This window comes from Musca autumnalis, unplaced genomic scaffold (assembly GCF_047663935.1).
Source record: "Musca autumnalis isolate F117 unplaced genomic scaffold, ASM4766393v1 scaffold_1, whole genome shotgun sequence".
Lineage (NCBI taxonomy): Eukaryota > Metazoa > Arthropoda > Insecta > Diptera > Muscidae > Musca > Musca autumnalis.
In genome coordinates this window covers 101,554,722-101,573,506 of record NW_027411644.1, presented here as the reverse complement: position 1 = coordinate 101,573,506, position 18,785 = coordinate 101,554,722, and the positions used below count along the sequence as shown (strand labels likewise).

At 35.9% G+C, this 18,785-nt stretch overlaps 2 protein-coding genes across 5 annotated transcripts in view; both read left to right on the top strand.

The window, feature by feature from the left end:
• Positions 1 to 18,785, top strand: part of pug (pug C-1-tetrahydrofolate synthase, cytoplasmic) — a 99,992-nt gene that overhangs the window by 43,093 nt on the left and 38,114 nt on the right. The window contains exons 1-2 of one of the 4 annotated variants that reach the window (XM_073986450.1): positions 651 to 845; positions 4,611 to 6,091. The exons of 1 other annotated variant lie outside the window; for it this stretch is intronic. In XM_073986450.1, the coding sequence (XP_073842551.1) occupies positions 775 to 845; positions 4,611 to 4,860 (321 nt within the window). In that variant the 5' untranslated portion in view covers positions 651 to 774 and the 3' untranslated portion in view covers positions 4,861 to 6,091. Of the gene's footprint in view, positions 1 to 644; positions 846 to 1,107; positions 1,282 to 4,610; positions 6,092 to 18,785 lie in introns of those variants that run through there. 2 more of the 4 variants (XM_073986400.1, XM_073986411.1) reach the window with 2 other exon arrangements.
• On the top strand, positions 4,903 to 6,091 carry LOC141403701 (probable methyltransferase-like protein 15 homolog). Its single transcript, XM_073986513.1, has one exon. The coding sequence runs from the start codon at positions 4,903 to 4,905 to the stop codon at positions 5,971 to 5,973; it is 1,071 nt and encodes a 356-aa protein (XP_073842614.1). The 3' UTR covers positions 5,974 to 6,091.

Here is an 18,785-nt window from a genome sequence, read left to right as displayed (position 1 = left end):
CATTTCATTACCCACCATACCAATTCTATCGAAAATAATATCTTCTTCAAATGTTCCTTTAGAGTTTTGCGACATTTTTTAATATTCAAAGGACTCAAAAATATCGCGAATAAATTTAATTTATTATTGCATTATCGTGGTGAAAAGGTCAATGGTAGAAATTATACATATTTGGTTCGCATATTTTGGCGAACTTTTGTAAAACCTTATGAAATGGTCTGCTGGGTACAAACAAACAACACTGCTGTTTCATAAATGCAGAAACTATCGTCTTTCAGGGTAAAAAGTTAATTCAAATTAAGGACTTTTTAATGCAAATTAACTCTGCCGTCTGTCTAGGGTATAATACATAATTTGGGTTCGAACAACGAATAGAGAGCGAATTACCGTCAGTATGAACAAGACATAAAGCATAAAGTCCATTAAAAGTTGCTATTTCCTTTATAAAATTTTTCATTTCAAATTTTTATAGAACAAGAATCCAGCTCCAGAACCTGCAAGATTCGACTATTATATACCTTATGCGAACCCCTTATTAGAAAAAACACACATTTTTATTAGGTTGCCAGAGGCTATTGGTTGTGTTCATTAATTGTTGTGTGTACTAAAAATGATTTGTTAACAACAGATGATTTTGACACTTCCATCTGTTCAATGCAATTACGAAACGTTTGACTTTACTAAAAACGAAATGGTTTAATTTCTTCTTTAAAAAGTCAACATATTATCAAAAAACAAAATATTTACACACCAAATCTATCATCTTAAGGAATTATGTCGGCACAATACCAAAGATTTTTGAAAGTACTTGAAAAGTGGCCGGCAGATAAATCCAAAGTAGGCAGGTAAACAAAAAACAAACATTCTTTAACCCAGAACATTGTCCCTATTCATCTTCCCCATCTTCTCATTGCTACAACATTCCATTACTAACATCCTATTACCGCATTATTACATATGGTTAAGCTAGATTGTCTGTCGTCGAATTATCTTAGGTTACATGTAGCAACTTGTTTGGATACTGCTTTTATGTTGAGATGATAATTACCTTCTTTACTTGACTTTCTCCTCCAGACTTTTCTATAAATAAATAGTCTCAAAACAATCAGTCTCAGTGTTTGCCTTGCTTAGCAAAGTAGTGTCGCGTGTTGTCGTCTACGTACATATAATATTCGTGATTTTGTTAATTGCTAATAGTTAGAATTGTTTGTCCAGAACAATGTCTTCTACTTATGCATATCAACTTATGGGCGAAGAATATTATTTTGGCAATGGAGAAGAGTAAGTTTATAGTTTTAATTTGAATATGACCGGCCAATATCTACCAACCAAATTGCCTAAATACTTATTTGAAATGTTCTATATTATTCTGTATGGAAACACGTGTTCTAGCCAACAAGTGGGTAGGAAAGAAAAAAGTGTTAATAAGCGTTAATAAGCATTTAACTACATGATACTTATAGATACCCAGTTGTTCAATAAATAGCAATTGTCTACTTTGACATAGGCATGTAACTAGTTACTCATTGATCCCAGTTACTTTACACCCAAAAATGGCACACAAAATAGCCTATAGCCTGCTTTTGCCACTGGAAATGGTCTTCCCTACCTATCATGTCAATTCACTAGTTACAGGTAATGCGGCGTGTAATATATTGACTATTTTACAGACTACCGATGGATAGTGTAATCGACAATGTTTCTCTCTTGTAATCTCTTTTCAACAATATTTCTTTTTTTTTTTTTTAACAAAATAGAAAAAAATGTTCTGTCATTTTGTTTATTCATAAATAAGAAAATTATTGATGCGTTTGTTGTGAAAAAATTTAAGATGCAAAAAAGAACGTGTTACGAGCTAAATCATAGAAAGGATGATTAATTTAAGAAGAAAATTTATAATATATGTATGTGGTAAGTATTGATACATATCTTGACACAATTCATTATCGCGCCATTTCATTAAACTTCTATACATTTTATTCCAGGAACTTTTAAATGATCTGAAGGACCCACGGGAAAAACATTCCGAGGACCAAATAAACATAAGTCGCTGTATCAAGTAGTCATACACTAGTTCCAGTATCAAGGATCAAGATCTATTTGTATACAAGATTATATTGTCCTTTGTAAAATATTTGCACTCCATGTAATAAAATAAAAGACTTCAAGTTACTAGTAGTTTTGGCTATCATTTCTGAGTACCGAACTGACTGGTTACTGGTAATGCAGCGAAGGGACTATTGGGTTTCCCAAGACTATCGATTTGACTGGTTACTGGTAATGCAATGAAGAGACGATTGCCTCTCACACAACTATCGAATTGGGTGGTTACTGGTAATGCAGTGGGGGGACAATAGACCCCTTCCTATGACATCCCCATGTTAAATTCACCAGTCTATAGCATTGCGAGTAGATTGGGTGGTAACTAGGGGTGTTTACCAGTAGCTAGCAAAATTGCTAGTTATTCCCTAGTTACCCGAACAACTGGGTATAATACACACCTACGAATTTACAAGAGTAATGAATAATAGGCATAAGATGAATGTAGTGGCTGGGCTCAGATAGTTTTGAAATTGTGTCCACTGGTAGGTCTTGGAATGCTGATTACGCCAATATGTATATCACTCATGGGAAATCCGTATTTCCCGAGATAAAGGCTTCGAAAGTTCCGAAAAACCATATGATTTTTGACAAAAAAATTAATTTAAAAAAAATATGGTCGCGTTAGCCCTTTTTAGCATCTGTCCATGGGAGAAAGTCTTAAATCCCGGCCGAAGGCCGGCTATTTTCGACAAAAAATTAATTTTTGAAAACTTTTTGTGAAAAAAGTTTCAAATCCAGCCACTACATTTAACTTGCTCCGAATAGTAATTATTTTATGTTTTATTTTTGTGCCATTAAACGAATCCCATTTGTTTGCGGCATATTTACTTTTAAGGTTTCATGTAACTTATACTTTACAAAGTTATAAGCATGGTGCAATAAATTCGCCTTGGCTATAAGATATAAAATATGTGTACGTACAGTGACTGTCACTGAAAATGATGCAACCTGAAATAAAAAATGTAAACGTTGATAAATTGTGTTGAGATTTTTTAACAATTCAAAAAATCATTTTGTAGACTGAAAAGCTGTCTTTAAGATGGCATACAAACATATTCCGTTTACAGTACCGTTATACTAAAATTTTACCGGAAAACAAAAAATTGGCATTTTTAAATTGAGCATTGAAAATGACGCACCACAATAATCAATGAATACATATTTTCCAAATTTTTTGCTTTTTATGCCATTTTAGTAATTAGAATTGTGGAATAATTGGTTCCCTATCGTTTTCAGTAGTTTTGACATTGATTCCGATAGAAAAAATGATTTTCCTGACCTAATAATGGCGTAAAAAGCAAAAAAATTGGAAATTATTAATCGATTATTGTGTTAAATCATTTTCAATGCTCAATTTAAAAATGCACATTTTTTGTTTTCCGGAAAAATTTTAGTATAACGGTACTGTAAACGGAATATTTTTGCATGCCATCTTAAAGACAACTTTCCAGGCTACAAAATGGTTTTTTGAATTGTTAAAAAATCTCAACCCAAGTTATCAACGTTTGATATTTCCGGAACTGTTTAACTTCTAACTCGAATATACGTAAGTGCAACGCGATGGAAAATATTCAAATCTATCAGAATGCCGCCCGTAGTAGAACTGCAACAGGTTGTCTCCTCATGTCATCAGTGGTCCATCTACTTGATGGGACAAAAATTCTTCAAGTTCTGCTACACAATGCACACCCTCGTTACAGTAGTTGCTCGCATGTTACCGTGAGTGATCTTCATGATCTAGAGCAAGCCAACTATTGTGGGAATGCGGTCCTCGGAGTATATCCCCATCTATCGCAGCCGAGGAGCTTCAGATGCCACGAAAAACACGAGAAGTTTTGATTAAACTACGCTCGGGACAACCGTATAAATACCTAAAGGTCATGGATTGGTGACACCGTGCTAAACATCAACCCAGCATGCGGCACAGGCCCGCACGACACACCGGATTAAGCAGGAAAACTATTACAACAGCAAAATGGATATGCCAAAATGGGTCAGGCGGTAAATAACGAACCCATGGTTTCAACACAAAATGCATTCAGTAGGCTTGGACCTGCAGTATAAGTGGAAAAATAAAAATTTTAAGTTAGTAAATGCGTGGGAAGGTGATTGAAAAAATAAGAAAAATAATATTTTTTGTGGATATTAAATTCTCGGTGTAGTCAAAGACCTCTGCGGTGGTTGAAAATTAATCTTAGCATATCTTTGAACATGTATCCTTAGAATCCAACATTCTTCATATTTTCTGGTATTATTGATTTTTTTTTTGAAAGTTAAAATTGGTCTGGCCAAAACAATCCGTCTGTCCTAAAGTTAAACGTAAATTCTACAGTCTAGCTTAACCTCATTCATTTACATTACCCCCAATTATCATGCATCTATTGTCCCACTAAAACACTAATTGTTACAACCAAATCCCGCACACAAAATATATGTATGTAAACAAATTCATTAATATCATATTATAATTAAAAGGAAACGTAAATTATTCATTCTATATTTATCAGGGATCTTGGTGAACAGATTAGAAAACAAGTAACAAAACTTTCGAATCCTGCAGCTTTAACAGCGGACGCCACTGCAAGAATAGATAAACAAATCGATTCAATTGAACGTTTAGCCAATAACACTTACGGTCGTAAATATAAACGTGTCTACGATTCAACTGCCACAGGTTTGTCGGCTCAGCAGTGTAATCAAGTTTTGTCATCCGAATTTTTGCAATACCTCAACGAAGATAGCAAAAAGAAAAATTAATACGAGTAGAAGAAATATCAGCAAAACACAAAACTATAAAAAATGTGGCCAATAAAATTAATAAAATCTGCCTATTGTACTGTGGCCGCCCAAGGAAGCCACCGAACAGCCACAATACCTCACATACCGGTATTGTGTCAAGAAGCAATTAATTTTCTAAATCCCTCACAGCAACAAACATTTGTAGATATGACATTTGGTGCCGGTGGTCATACAAAAGAGTTACTAAACCGCCATAAGGATATTAAGGTATTTGCCTTAGACCGTGATCCTGTGGCGTATGATCTTGCTAAACAAATGAGTAGTGAATATGAAGGACGTCTGGTTCCATTGTTGGGTAAATTTTCCGATTTACCTCATTTGCTCGACGAACACAATGTTAAGCCGCACAGTGTGGATGGTATGCTCTTCGATTTTGGTTGTTCCTCAATGCAGTTCGATGAAGCAGATCGCGGATTTTCCATCTCCAAAAATGGTCCCCTTGATATGCGTATGGATCGTGGTAATAATTCCGAACAAATTACCGCTGCCGATGTTTTAGCCAAAGCCGAGGAGGCTGATCTTGTGAAAATTTTGCGCATATATGGCGAAGAAAAGGGGGCAAAAAAGATTGCCAGAGCTATTGTTGAAGCACGCACAGCTTTTCACAAGATTGAAACCACCAAACAACTAGCCGATTTGGTTGCATCATGCCTCAGTGACACACCCTATCGCATGGATAAAATGCAACGTCCAACCCATGTAGCAACCAAAACTTTCCAGGCTCTGCGCATCTTTGTTAACAATGAATTGAATGAAATTAATTATGGCATGATTTTGGCCAATGAATATCTAAAACCAGAGGGACGTTTGGTTGCCATTACATTTCACTCGCTCGAAGATACCATTGTAAAGCGGCACTTGAATGGCAATGTAATTGAAGGTCTAGCTAATCCTGTACCACTAAAATATTGTGGTCATGATGTTACCCACGACAAAGAATTGGTGGAATCATTTGTTTCATCAAATTGGAAACAATTGAATAAGCATGTTCTAGTACCCAGCCATCAGGAGATGACACGAAACAGTCGTAGTCGTTCGGCAAAACTGAGAGCTGCCATTAAATTAAAATAGCTGTGTGATAGATTTTAAGTTTTAATTATATTGCGTGTTGAGTTACATTTTGTTTGTAGTTTTAAGTTTAAGTTGTATATTTAGTAGCCCTAATGAAATAGAAGTTTTATTGAATAAATATTACAATTTGTTGTTTCTTAAAATGGATTGGACACGGTGCTCTTTAAGGAAATTTAAATGGAAGGTGCTTACACCTGGGAAGTTTGTGTGGATTCTGAAACTACAATCTTCATAGATGAAGATCGCCAGAGCGCTTTTTAAATAAATCGCGTCGGCATTTTTTTAAGGTTTTTAGGTTTTCACGATATTGCTTGGAAACCGCAAGTCTTTTGTCTGAAATAGGACAAAAGAAAATGTTGTAGCTGTGAAAATTCTCTACTTCTATATCTTAATAACGGTAAAACCTACGAAATTATCATAAAGGTCAATCTTGTAGAGAATTTTCATAGCTACAACATTTTCTTTAGTCCCATTTCGATTCCAAGCAAAATCGTGAAAGCCCAAAAAATTTCTAAAAATGTCAACTTGAATAGTGATTTATTTAAAAAGCGCTCCGGCGTTTTTTTTTTTGTTTTTTCTCATCTATGTTCCAATTTACATTAGGCGAGTTTACTTGCGGCAATTGTCAGTTTGTGGGTGAGAGAGGGTGTTGAGAGGCAAAGGGTTACCATATACCTCACCTCTCTCTCCTTCAAACTGACAATTGCCGCAAGTAAACTCGCCTAATGTAAATTGGGACTATGAACATTATAGTTTCAGAATCCACAAAAACTTCCCAGGTGTATGCACCTTCCATTTAAAGTTGCTTCAAGAGCACCGCGCGGGGAGCTATGAAATTGAAAGCTGTAATGCGATTTGGTAACATTTTCTGAAACTTTGTTGAAAAAACTTTCGCCGAGTAAACATTTTTCAATTAATGAACATTAAATCGACTTTTTATTATCAAGACAACATTCCCACATATTCAGTGTGTTCGTTTACTCAAAATTTGTACAAATTGTTACTGGATGTTGTTCGTTTACTCTTCAGTACAATGCAAAAGACCTTAGCCGATTACAAGAAGTTACTGAACTTGTACAAATTTGTACGAATTGTTGAGTAAACGAACACACCTAATATTTGAGTGGTACAGCCGAAATCGCTTATAACAACGGTCAGGGGACCGACGGAATTGGTCGCTATATCCGTTATAAGCGATATTTGGGTGGACTATAATGGTCGCAGAAATATGGGTCTTTCGGATTTCTTCGTTATAACCGATATGTCGTTATAAACTATGACATTATAAGCGATTTCGACTGCATATTATACTGAAACCAGTAACCAGTATATACCCTAAACCTGTGCGATTTGAGACATCTATGGACAGATCGAATGCCGGTTAAACAACCGGTATTCTTTTCCTCAAAAATCATGTTTGGGTTCTCAGAATTTTGTGGCCTTATTTGGACGTATGTATGCATGAACTTACTTGTCGACAAAAATATCGAGAATTTTTGTGTATTCATATTGACTATTATGAACACTCCGAATAAATGCCTACCTTTTTCCTAATAAATTTGATTTGGATTGAATCACAAATGTGATGAACTTTTGCGAAGTGGTTACCTGAAGGAATGGGCTAACATTGTCCATCTTGAAAGTTGATCTTATTTTGGGAATCATTCCCTTCTTATTTATCGTGCCCTCAAGCCATTTAGTTAGAGCTATTGGACCATTAAGTCTGGAAGTATAGAGTTTCCGACGCAAAAATGGGGGTTATTCTGAATGAAAACTCCCCGTGAGTTTTGTCTTTCTGTCGTTTCGACTTAGAGGAGAAAGTGAGAAAACTCACGGAGAATTTACGTTCAAATAATCCCAAATATTGCTGAAAATAGAATCATAAGGGAGTACCTTCAGTAAACATTTTTAAATTGTCTATAGACATCTCTTAAACTGCACATTTGCGAAATGTTGAGCTTTTGTTAGGGGGTATCCGAAGATGTTGTCCGATATAGACCCTATGGTAGGTTGACGTACATATGCAATACATTTTACGATGAGCAAAGTTTCGTTCAAATCGGATTCTAATTTCGTAACTTTAAATGACCATCAGTTAATTCGAGCTGAAGGGGTTTTTGTAGAGTTATGTTGCGATCCATTTTTTAGCAAACATTTTTTAATTTTTGTGAGGAAGTCGCCGTAGGATGGCACCGATATAGCTCATCGTCAAATTTAAACTAAGTTTGGTAAAAATATTAGGATGTACAAAATTTGTATTTAATCGCTACCCCGTTCGAAAGTTATCGTGCGCTCTAACCAGCCTAAAATTGATTTCGTCTACACATGTATATGGAGGTCTTAAGCATTATTTCGATGAAGCACATTTTGATCGTGTCAAAATGTATACCTATACATACTTTACATTTGTATGGAAGGAAAAACACCTTATTGGGTCCTTCGCGTTTCTGATTCCTGGGATTGTATTGAGCAAAAAGTCCACTAGATCATAAGTCTGGGAAAGTCGAGCCTCCCGATTATGAAGTTTTTTTATCCAGGTTTTTTTTTTTTTTTTTGATATTACGGCATATAACAGCCAAACCATTGAGATTTCCGATCCAACACTATGACTTTGTTGCCATGACAATAAACTGTGCAACAGTCAATCTGGGGGGTGAGAAATTCTAAGTGGGCGTGATAGTATTCGGTTTGTAGATCAAAACCCCAAACACGTTTTGGATTCTCAGGCAAAACTTTTTTAGAGTCCCTTATATATGGTAACATGGGGCGGCTTCGCCACTGGGGCGCCTTCGCCAGCGCCGATTTTCTTGAAAACTATAACTGCTAGAGAAATGTCGTTAAAGGGAAAATTGTGAGTTTAACGAAGATCTTTCATCTCCCAAAAGTTGACATTTCTGTCAAATATTTGATTGATGATGCACACGGTTTCATGTTTTTGGGGTATTGCGAAAAATATTCATGGTATATATATTTTGTTATATCTTGTATACATTTTGTGATATCAAAATTATATTTTATACCGTTAATAGACAACTAGTGAAGAATATAAATCCAATTGATTTGCATGATAAAAGTAATTATAAATGTCAATATATTCATATTATGAACTATGTAGGGGGTGGGGCGGCTACGCCATGATAGGGGTGTAGTGGGTTAATGTGAGAAATATGTCCGGTTTAACTTAAATTCTTTATGCTATTTATATACCACACTATAATGTGAAGTTGAAATCAAATATTGTGCTAAACCTATATAATTTGGCAATGTTTTCATTTTTACACCTATATTCAAGGTATGTACATACTTCAATTTACCGCTAGAATATGATTCTTTTTGTAAATTTTAGAATAATTTTTGATTATTAAACAGACAACATGTTAATTTTATGCATAATGTTGATATTTAAGGAGGAAGTATGGTAAATGTCAGTTTTAGAGTCCGTCGAAGCTACCCCATGGGTGGGGAGGCTTCGCCACCTTTTATACATTTTGTAAATTCTCAATAATAATATTTTAAAAACAAAAATATAATCATTTATATATCAAAACTTATAGTCAAGATTTGCTAATATTTTTACCAAAAATAATATTTGGAAAAACTTTAATGGTGTCGATATGAGAGCATTTTGAACAAAAACGTGGCGAAGGCGCCCCATGTTACCATATATATATCACCCTAACCAAAGGGTATGGGTCCCCAATATTATGAGCTACACTTCACAATATTAAAGGTAAAGCTTTGAAAATTGATAGAGACCTTTGGATTATATACAGTCATTGGTACAAAAAATGCGTCATGTCAGCCCATTTTTGTTATAGCCCCCCTATAAGGGTATACACCTATTTTCAGTATTCCAAATCTCTGTATTTTGAGTACTAAGTACATATAAACCATCTATGCACATAGAAACCATAATCAATATATGTAGGTCCACGTTTTGGTATAGCCCTAAATACCCCCTAAATTTGGCTTTATTTACCGATAGATTATATTCTAATTTGGCATCTTCGTTTCCCAAGGTCGAAGATCACCCTTTCGTAGAACATTTTCATTTCATTTCATTTTTTGGGAGTAGAAAACCTTACTGCAGAAGATTTTCAATATAGGTATATATTTCGGTATATCCCCCATATAACGGTACCTCCCAAGTCTATGTTTCGAACTGATTTGAATTGGGATGTGGAAAATTCCAAATGGAGTTGATGGATTTAGGTCAGAAGAGCAAGACCAATTTTCATTTTATAAAAAATTGGGGTACCTCCCAAGTCCATATTCCAGACCATTTTGGACCGGGGTGTGGTAAATTCCAAATGGAGTTGATGGATTTAGGTGATAAGAGCAAGACCCCAAAAGGGATTTGAATTCTCAGGCCAATTTTATATTTAATTATGAAACAAAGGGGTTTTAAATTTTTCACTCATGGGATTTGTCATTCACAGGTAACTGGTCAATTAGTATGTAATATGTACTTATGTATGGACGTATGCATGTCTGATCCTTATAAATGGTAACAAAACTCGCATCAATGTTACCTCATTAAAACAAAGAAACATCAAAACTGTAGGATTTTTAATAAATTTGGTGGCTATGAGGTATAATAAAAGGCAATAAACTCCGCCCATGCTCAGACGTGTAATTACCTTTTGGTTAAAACGAAAACAATATAGGTTAAAACGTATATACTCGAGGTCGTATATAGTCTTTACCTTTTTATGTGGGCTACATCACCGATGTAGCCAGGAGGAGGCCCGGCCCCACACCGAAATGGTAATTTGTATTTTTTACTATTTTTTACTCACAAAACATAAAGTTTTGTCCGTTTGGGAAAGTGGACTTGAGTACCGTTATCAGGGGAATTTACCATAAAATGAAAAATTGTCCTGAAAATTTAAAACCCGTTTTGGGGATTTGGAATTTACCACACCCCATACCAAATCGGTTCGGAACATGCTTGGGAGGTACCTTTATATGGAGAATTTATCATAAAATGAAAAATTGGCCTTTTGTCCAATCACAATTCAAATCGGTTCGGAACATGGACTTGGGGTACCGTTATATGGGCGCTATACCAAAATAGGTATACTATATATAAAAAAATACAAAATTTCAGCCAAATCATTTGGAAAATGTGGTCAAGACCCTCGAAATAGGTAAAATCAGGAGGTACATTTATATGGGCGCTACACCGAAACATAGTCTCTGTTTGAAAATTTTCTGCGAAAAGGTGTTCTTCGCCCTTGGGAAACGAAGATGCCATATTAGAAGGTGGTTTGGTTTGGTTTGGTTTTAGGACGCGCAGCTACCGTTGTTGGCAGCTACTTCACTCGGAGACCTTGAGGTCCATTGTGATCATCCTTAAAGAAACTGTGTGTTGTGGTTGGACTATATGTAATGATGATAGATGCTGGATTATTGCGGATTTGTTGTGAAGTTGAGTGTGTAGGTGATGCTGTGATGATGGATGTGAGTTTATAGGTTGTTGCTGAGGTTGTGATGGTGGATGTAAGTTTAGATGGGTTGGATGTGGATGCTGATTTATAAGGTGGGTGTTGAAAGTGGTGACTGGTTTATTCTGAAGTAATATGAGGTGGTTGGGCTATTGTCGCTTTGTTAGAAGGTACTCAATTGGAAAATACGGTTCAGACTCTCGAAATAGCTAAATTATAAAACTTATCACCTGCTTTTTGTACGGTACCTCCCGATTTTCGGTATTTTGAAGGTTGTGGCCTCAATATCCCACGAAATGGCTGAAATTTGGTACTTAGACTTTATTGGGGGTATAAAAGTCCACGTATGGCCCCCCATTGACGGCACCTCCCAATTGTCGGTATTTTTATGTTTGGGGCCTCAATACCCATCCGAAATGGCTGAAATTTGGCATTTAGTGAATTGAAACAACTTTTCCCAAAAAACGAATGTATTTAGGGTATGAACTTGCCGACAAAGTTATGAATTAGGATAAAATCTCAAAAAAATAGGTAAAATCAGGAGGTACCTTTATATTGGAGCTACTCCGAAACATAGTCTCTCTTTGAAAATTTTCTGCGAAAAGGTGTTCTTCGCCCTTGGGAAACGACGATGCCATATTAGAAGGTACTCAATTGGAAAATACGGTTCAGACTCTCGAAATAGCTAAATTAAGGGCGTATCTATATAAGGGGGCTATAACAAAACCTGATACTTAGAACTCGACATACAGGGATTTGGCCAAAGTCGTTTGAAAATATGAGTAAAACGTAAAAGATACTGGAAATCGAGGTATGTATACTCTTATATGGAGGCTATACAAAAAATGGACCGACGTGACCCATTTTTTGTACCAATGACTCTGTATGTAATCCAAAGGTCTCTATCAATTTTCTAAGCTTTATCTTTAATATTGCGAAGTGTAGTTCATAATAGTATTGGGGACCCATACCCTTTGGTTAGGGTGATATATTTAAGGGGCTCTAAAAAAAGTTTGGCCTGAGAATCCAAAACGCTTTTGGGGTTTTGATCTACTGCCGAATACTATCACCCCCACTTGGAATTTCCCACCCCAAACCATGACCCGAAATTTGTTACATAGTGTAATTAAGAACTCTCAAATACATCGCAAAAGCATTGGAATGCTCTTTCCGGCAGTTTTGGCCTTGTGGATAAAAAACTTCAAGTCAAAATCTGGAGGCTTGATTTTCACCGTAGACATAAGGTCTAGTGGACTTTTTTGCTCAGTGCAATCCCAGGAATCAGAAACGCGAAGGGCCCAATAAGGTGTTCAAATCGCCCCATTGTTCAAACCTGCATTGCGTGGAAATGTTTACCCATGTCCATTTTCGAACTTTATCTAAGATTCAAAGAAATATTACAACATTCAAAGTTTGGGCCAGTACAGTATTTATTTCGAAAGTTGTCGTTAGCACCTGCCACTACAAATGATGAACGCTGAAATTTCGTAATTAATCCTCGTTGAGGATATAAAACTTTCTATCAGAAAATTGTCAGTATATGTTCACGTCTTTATATAGCCTCCAAAGAACGGTACCCCCGATTTTCGGTATTTTTAAGTTTGGGGTCTCAATATCCATCCAAACTGGCTGAAAATCTGCGTTAATTCTTCGTTGCAGGTATAAAACTTATCACCTGCTTTTTGTACGGTACCTCCCGATTTTCGGTATTTTGTGGCCTCAATATCCCACGAAATGGCTGAAATTTGGTACTTAGACTTTATTGAGGGTATAAAAGTCCACGTATGGCCCCCCATTGACGGCACCTCCCAATTGTCGGTATTTTTATGTTTGGGGCCTCAATACCCATCCGAAATGGCTGAAATTTGGCATTTAGTGAATTGAAACAACTTTTCCCAAAAGACGAATGTATTTAGGGTATGAACTTGCCGACAAAGTTATGAATTAGGATAAAATCTCAAAAGTTTTGCGGTGAAGGTACCTAAAGTAATTGACTGACATTGTCCATTTTGGAAGTGTGTCTTATTATATCAGGAAATATGGACTTGCCCACGAAAAACGTCATATCGGTCTACCTAGGAGTACCTTCGGTAAAAATTTCCATACGATTCTCGCACAGACCCTTATCAGCACTTAAATAATGAGTGGATTGTATCCTAAGGAATGGACCGATTTGAACATAAACTATGTTTGGACCAAATATTTCAAGATCCAAAGTCTGGACCAAATCGGTTGTTCCTTTTACGTGATATTGCTCTTACCATTTTAGGGAATATTTTCGAATTTTTGGGAGGGAGGTACCGTAAGGAGTGGACCTATAAGCACAAAATTCGCATGTCATCGAAAGTTTTGACCACATCCGTTGCTCCAATTACGAGATATTGCGCCTACCATTTTAGCGAATATTTTAGAACTTTTGTGGGGGAAGGAGTGGACCTATAAGCACCATCTTCAAATTTCATCTAATATTCTATTGCATATCGTAGCAAAGTGTGGACCAACGACGTATTCGGTTCGGCATCTACACATGCTGGCCGTAGGGTTTTTTTTACAGTTTCCGGGTCATTTTCTCAAGAAGTATAAACTTGCCACTGAAAAAAACATGTACCATTGTAATAGGTGCCTTCAGTGCAACCTGTTGCAAGAAAAATCATAACAATTCGAGAGGAGGTCCTAACCTGCACTTTTCCGAAATTTGGTGTGGAAGGTATCCGACGGAGTTTACATATATAGTCCATATTCTAACCTGACCTACATTTTGTAGAAATATTAGGATGTACAAAGTATGGACCAAATCGGTTACTGCCTTCGAGAGTTATCGTGCGCACCATTTTAGCGAAAAGTTTATGGGATCGGTACCCAAAGGATCAATAGGGCCCATCTTAGAACTTGACTTACTTTGGGCAAAATATTACGACTGCCAAATTTTGGATCAGGAAGTATGGGCTTGCCCCTAAAAAACTTGTACAGTCGTAATGGGGGCAGAGAATACAAATTGTTACATCAAAAGCAAACGGATTCGAGAGGAGGTCTTAAACTGCACTTTTCCGAATTTTTGTGTGGGAGGTACCCGAAGGAGGGGACCGACATAGTCCATATTAGAACTTTATCTATGTATCGTAGAAATATTACAATGTCCAAAGTTATGACCAATTCGTTACTCCTTTCGAGAGTTATCTTGTGGGGGAGGTACCCGTAGGAGTGGACCGATATGGCCAATCTACGAACATAAACTAAGTTTGGACAAAATATTACAAAGGCCAAATTTTGGTGCCGATCGGTTGCATCGTTCGAGAGTTATCGTGAGCACAAGCCAGCCAGGCAGACAGACGGACATTGCTAAATTGACTCCAAACTGTCGGAAACACATTTCGTCCAAACATACTTGGGGTCTAAAACCATTATTTCGAAGAGGCACATTTTGCTCGTATGAAAGTGTATATACCCTCGTTAGCATAAATGCTGAGGTTATAAAAAATCCACCTAATTAAAATATAGCGCGTTTTAATATAACGCCCATAGAGCGGTACGTCGCGATTTTCGGCGTTTTTAAGTTTGGGGCCTCCATATCCCACCGAAATGGCTAAAAATGTGTTTTTTGTATTCGTTGTGGGTATAAAACTTTCCACTTGTCAGTGTAGGTCCACGTTTTTATATGAGCTGTACCTCTCGATTTTCGGAATTTTGAAGGTTGTGGCCATAATATCCCGCATATATAGAATCCTACTTAGTCCTCTTTATGGCCAAAAACATTCCCTCAGAAATTTGTCAGTATAAGTCCACGTTTTGATACAGTCCCATAGAACGGTACCTTCCGATTTTCGGTATTTTGAAGGTTGTAACCACATTTTTTTTCACCGAAATGGGTAAAATTTGGTATTAAGCTTTCTTTGGGGCTAAACTAACTTCCCCCGGAAGTTTGTCAGTATTGGTGCACATTTTGATATAGTCCACATATAATGGTACCCCCTGATTTTCGGCATTGTGAGAGGTTTTAACCATATTATCTAATCAAAATGACTGAAATTTGCATTTTTTGGGGGAACATTTTTTCCGCCGGGAGTTTGTCCGTATAGGTCGACGTTTTGATATACATACTCCTACAGAATGGTAGCTCCCGATTTTCGGAAAACATGAATATGTAAAATTCTGTATGTTTTTTTCGTTGGGGATATACAGCATTCCTGCAATGAATTATCGGTAAAGATCCATTTTTGATATTGCCCTTATAATAGGCACCTTCCGATTTGCGGTATTAGACGCATTATCCTAGATAAGTGGGTAAAATTCAGTATATAGTCTCGTTGGGAATATACAGCATTCCTGTCAGGAATTGTAAGTATGTATATGTCTACGTTTTAATATAACCGCATATAAGGTACTTCCGGGATTTTGAAGGTTTTAGCCACATCATAGAACCGAAATGGCTGATTTGGTATTTGGTCTTCCTTCGTGGGGTGTACAAAACTTTACCGCCGCTTAATTTTGGATGGGTGTCTTAATTTTTTTGCCAACTTAGTATTACCATTGGTCTGTTCCAGAACTGCAATAATCTACTAATTTTTACTATTTTTTCCGATAACATAAAGGAAAAAGTGTTATCGTAGTAAAAAGTAGTAGCTTCTTGCAGGTTCTGGAACAGAGCACATGTTTACAATCGAATCCAATCAAATTTTAGAAATCGGTGATAACAATAAATGTAGTGTCTCTTTTCTCAACTGTTATAATACCTTTCCTGGTGATCGTCGTAATTCACTGTTTCTTTTAAACATTAAACACAAGTAGGTTTTTTTGTACTAAGCATTTGTATTTATGTTGAATTCTTTTAAATCGTTCTTACGGTTGATCTCGTTGCTTCGTGAACGCATTTCATCGATACGTATCTTAATAGGGTTATACTGCCCATGATCGATTGTGCAGGTGAAGTTTGAGAGTTGGATATTAATTAGTTTGCTTATATTTCCTTCATTGACCCACTGTAAAAATGCATACCTTAATTTGCAAAAATCCCACCAAATAAATGACAATCGCAGATATCAATCCGTAGAGTATTACAAAGTAAAGAAACAAAGCATTTGTAAAAGCTTTTATTTCCCGCCAATTTTTCTAACACATTCAATCGATTGTTGGCATTTCTCATTTATTAGATCAGTACCAAACCGAATTGTTAAGTGCATAATTTTTTAATAAAACAAGCAAAATGCTATTGATTAGAAAGAATTCATGGAGAAAAATTTAAGTTATTTTTTGATGTAGATTTTGGTATGCAAAAAATTTGTTTAATGTAGTTAATTGTTAAATTAATTAATTAAAATCAAAAATGTTGGAAATCATGTAAAATGAGTCATGTATTGTAGAATTCATTTGTGCATTTATTGGTTATAGACACCAGGGACGTACGCATAAAAATGTTTGTATGTTTGAAAATTTCAAATTAAAACTTACACTTTTCTTAAGTTTCTGAGCAGAAAATGTTCATCATTAACAAGTTTTGTAAGAAAATATTTTAAAAATTTTTGTTTGTATGCTGTTTTTGAGAGAAACATCTAATGAAATCTGAATTACTTCTTTATGTCATATCATTCCACTATCAAATGCGAATTCCATAATAAATATACTCCAAGTTTATGTCATATTCGAACTACATAGAGCTCTCAAGGCTTAAAACTCATTCTATAACAACAATAATAATGAGTTCAGTATTGTGGGAATGGAAGTATATGAAAGCCTTTAAAGCCAATTAGACATTTGTTTTACTGCCATTGCAAATATTTTGTTATTCTATTTTAGACAAATTGACTGCTAAACAGTATGAGAAAATTATGAAGACAAATGAAGTTTTGTGCTTCACTTTATTTTTTTCCTTATCATCACCGAAGTATAATTGTAGCCTCAGGATATGATACAAATAGGTCTCATCAAAATTATGATTTTACACTCCACATATGTTTGGACAAAATTCGTTTCAGACAAGATGGAAGTACTTACCACCGTCCCACACTGGTCGAAACCACTGATCTAGCGGCGCGAAAGTCAAAAAATCGAACTATAAAATTGCGAAATATTTTCCATTGTATCGATTACTAGTCCGGTCAAAATAGACATGCGTATAAGGGGGAAATAGCAAAAATTCCCACAAAGCTGAATTTTGTTGGAGAGCTAGGGTTGGCCATTAGAAGCAACGTCCTATTTGTCCCCATCGATCCCATGTGTGCAAAACAAGTTATTCGGGGTCAAAGGTCATTTTTGGAGGCATTATTCAGTTTTTTTAATTTTTCTCAAAAACGGTAATACTTAGCAAAAGCCCGCTAAAGTAAAAGTTGTAGATTCAATAATTGTCTACAAGATTGGTCCTTATGATTCTTAAAAAAGACTTACTATTTTCGAGATATCTCGATCTAAAGGTCAAATAAAAAATTAGCCGCGTAAGTACATTATGAGGCGAACCGGTTAAAGTAACGACACTATGTGTAAGATACTTCCGTAAGCTTTCAAACGATATCCACTTTGCAGTAATCGGTTCAGTAGAACCGGGTCTAACCCGGTTTTTAAATTTGGCCTTTCGGGTCTAATAACCGGCGAACAGTATCCGCAACCGTTGAAAATTATACATTTCCGTAATGAGCGCAACAAACCCTACCTTCGGACAAAACTTGAAAAAAATCGGAGAGTTTTCGTTGGGGTCGTTCCCGTTGGGCTTTCGATTATACATGTGGGTTAAATGGGCTATTCTTGCATAAAATGACTCTAACATTGAATAACTCTACTAAACACATTCCGATTTTGTTGGAATTTTTTGTTAGAAGATAGCTATAATTTCGCTCTTCAAGAAAATATATATATTATTGGGGGACCGACCCGATTACTTCGCTTATTTTAGCCGGTTCGTCTGAATATGTGCATATCTCCCTTATAAGTGCATAAAAATCACGTGTTTTTTAGAACAGCTATATCTCAAGAATGGTTCCTTTTAAGAAAAAAATTGTAAGGGTCAAACTTGTAGATAATTTTTCTGTCTACAATATTTACTTTAGTCACTTTTTGACTAGATCAACCGTTTTCAAAAAATAAATCCGAAAACCTAAAAACCCATCAATTTTGACCTTTGACACCGAATAATTTTTTTTGCACACATAGGATCGATGGGGACTTTTAGGACGTTGCTTCTAATGACAAATCCTAGCTCTCCACCAAAATTCAGCTTTGTGGGAATTTTTGCTATTTCAATGTCTATTTTGACCGGACTATACAGTCACTTTGCAAAAAAAAGATTTTGTTTTTTCATGTTTGTTGTTGTAAATATTCACTCAGTTAATCACTATCAAATACAAGAGTTTTTGTTGCATCAGATTTTAAAAAATGGTT

Coding starts and splice junctions, on each gene's coding strand:
- LOC141403701 (XM_073986513.1), top strand. CDS start 4,903: ATGTGGCCAATAAAATTAATAAAATCTGCCTATTGTACTGTGGCCGCC.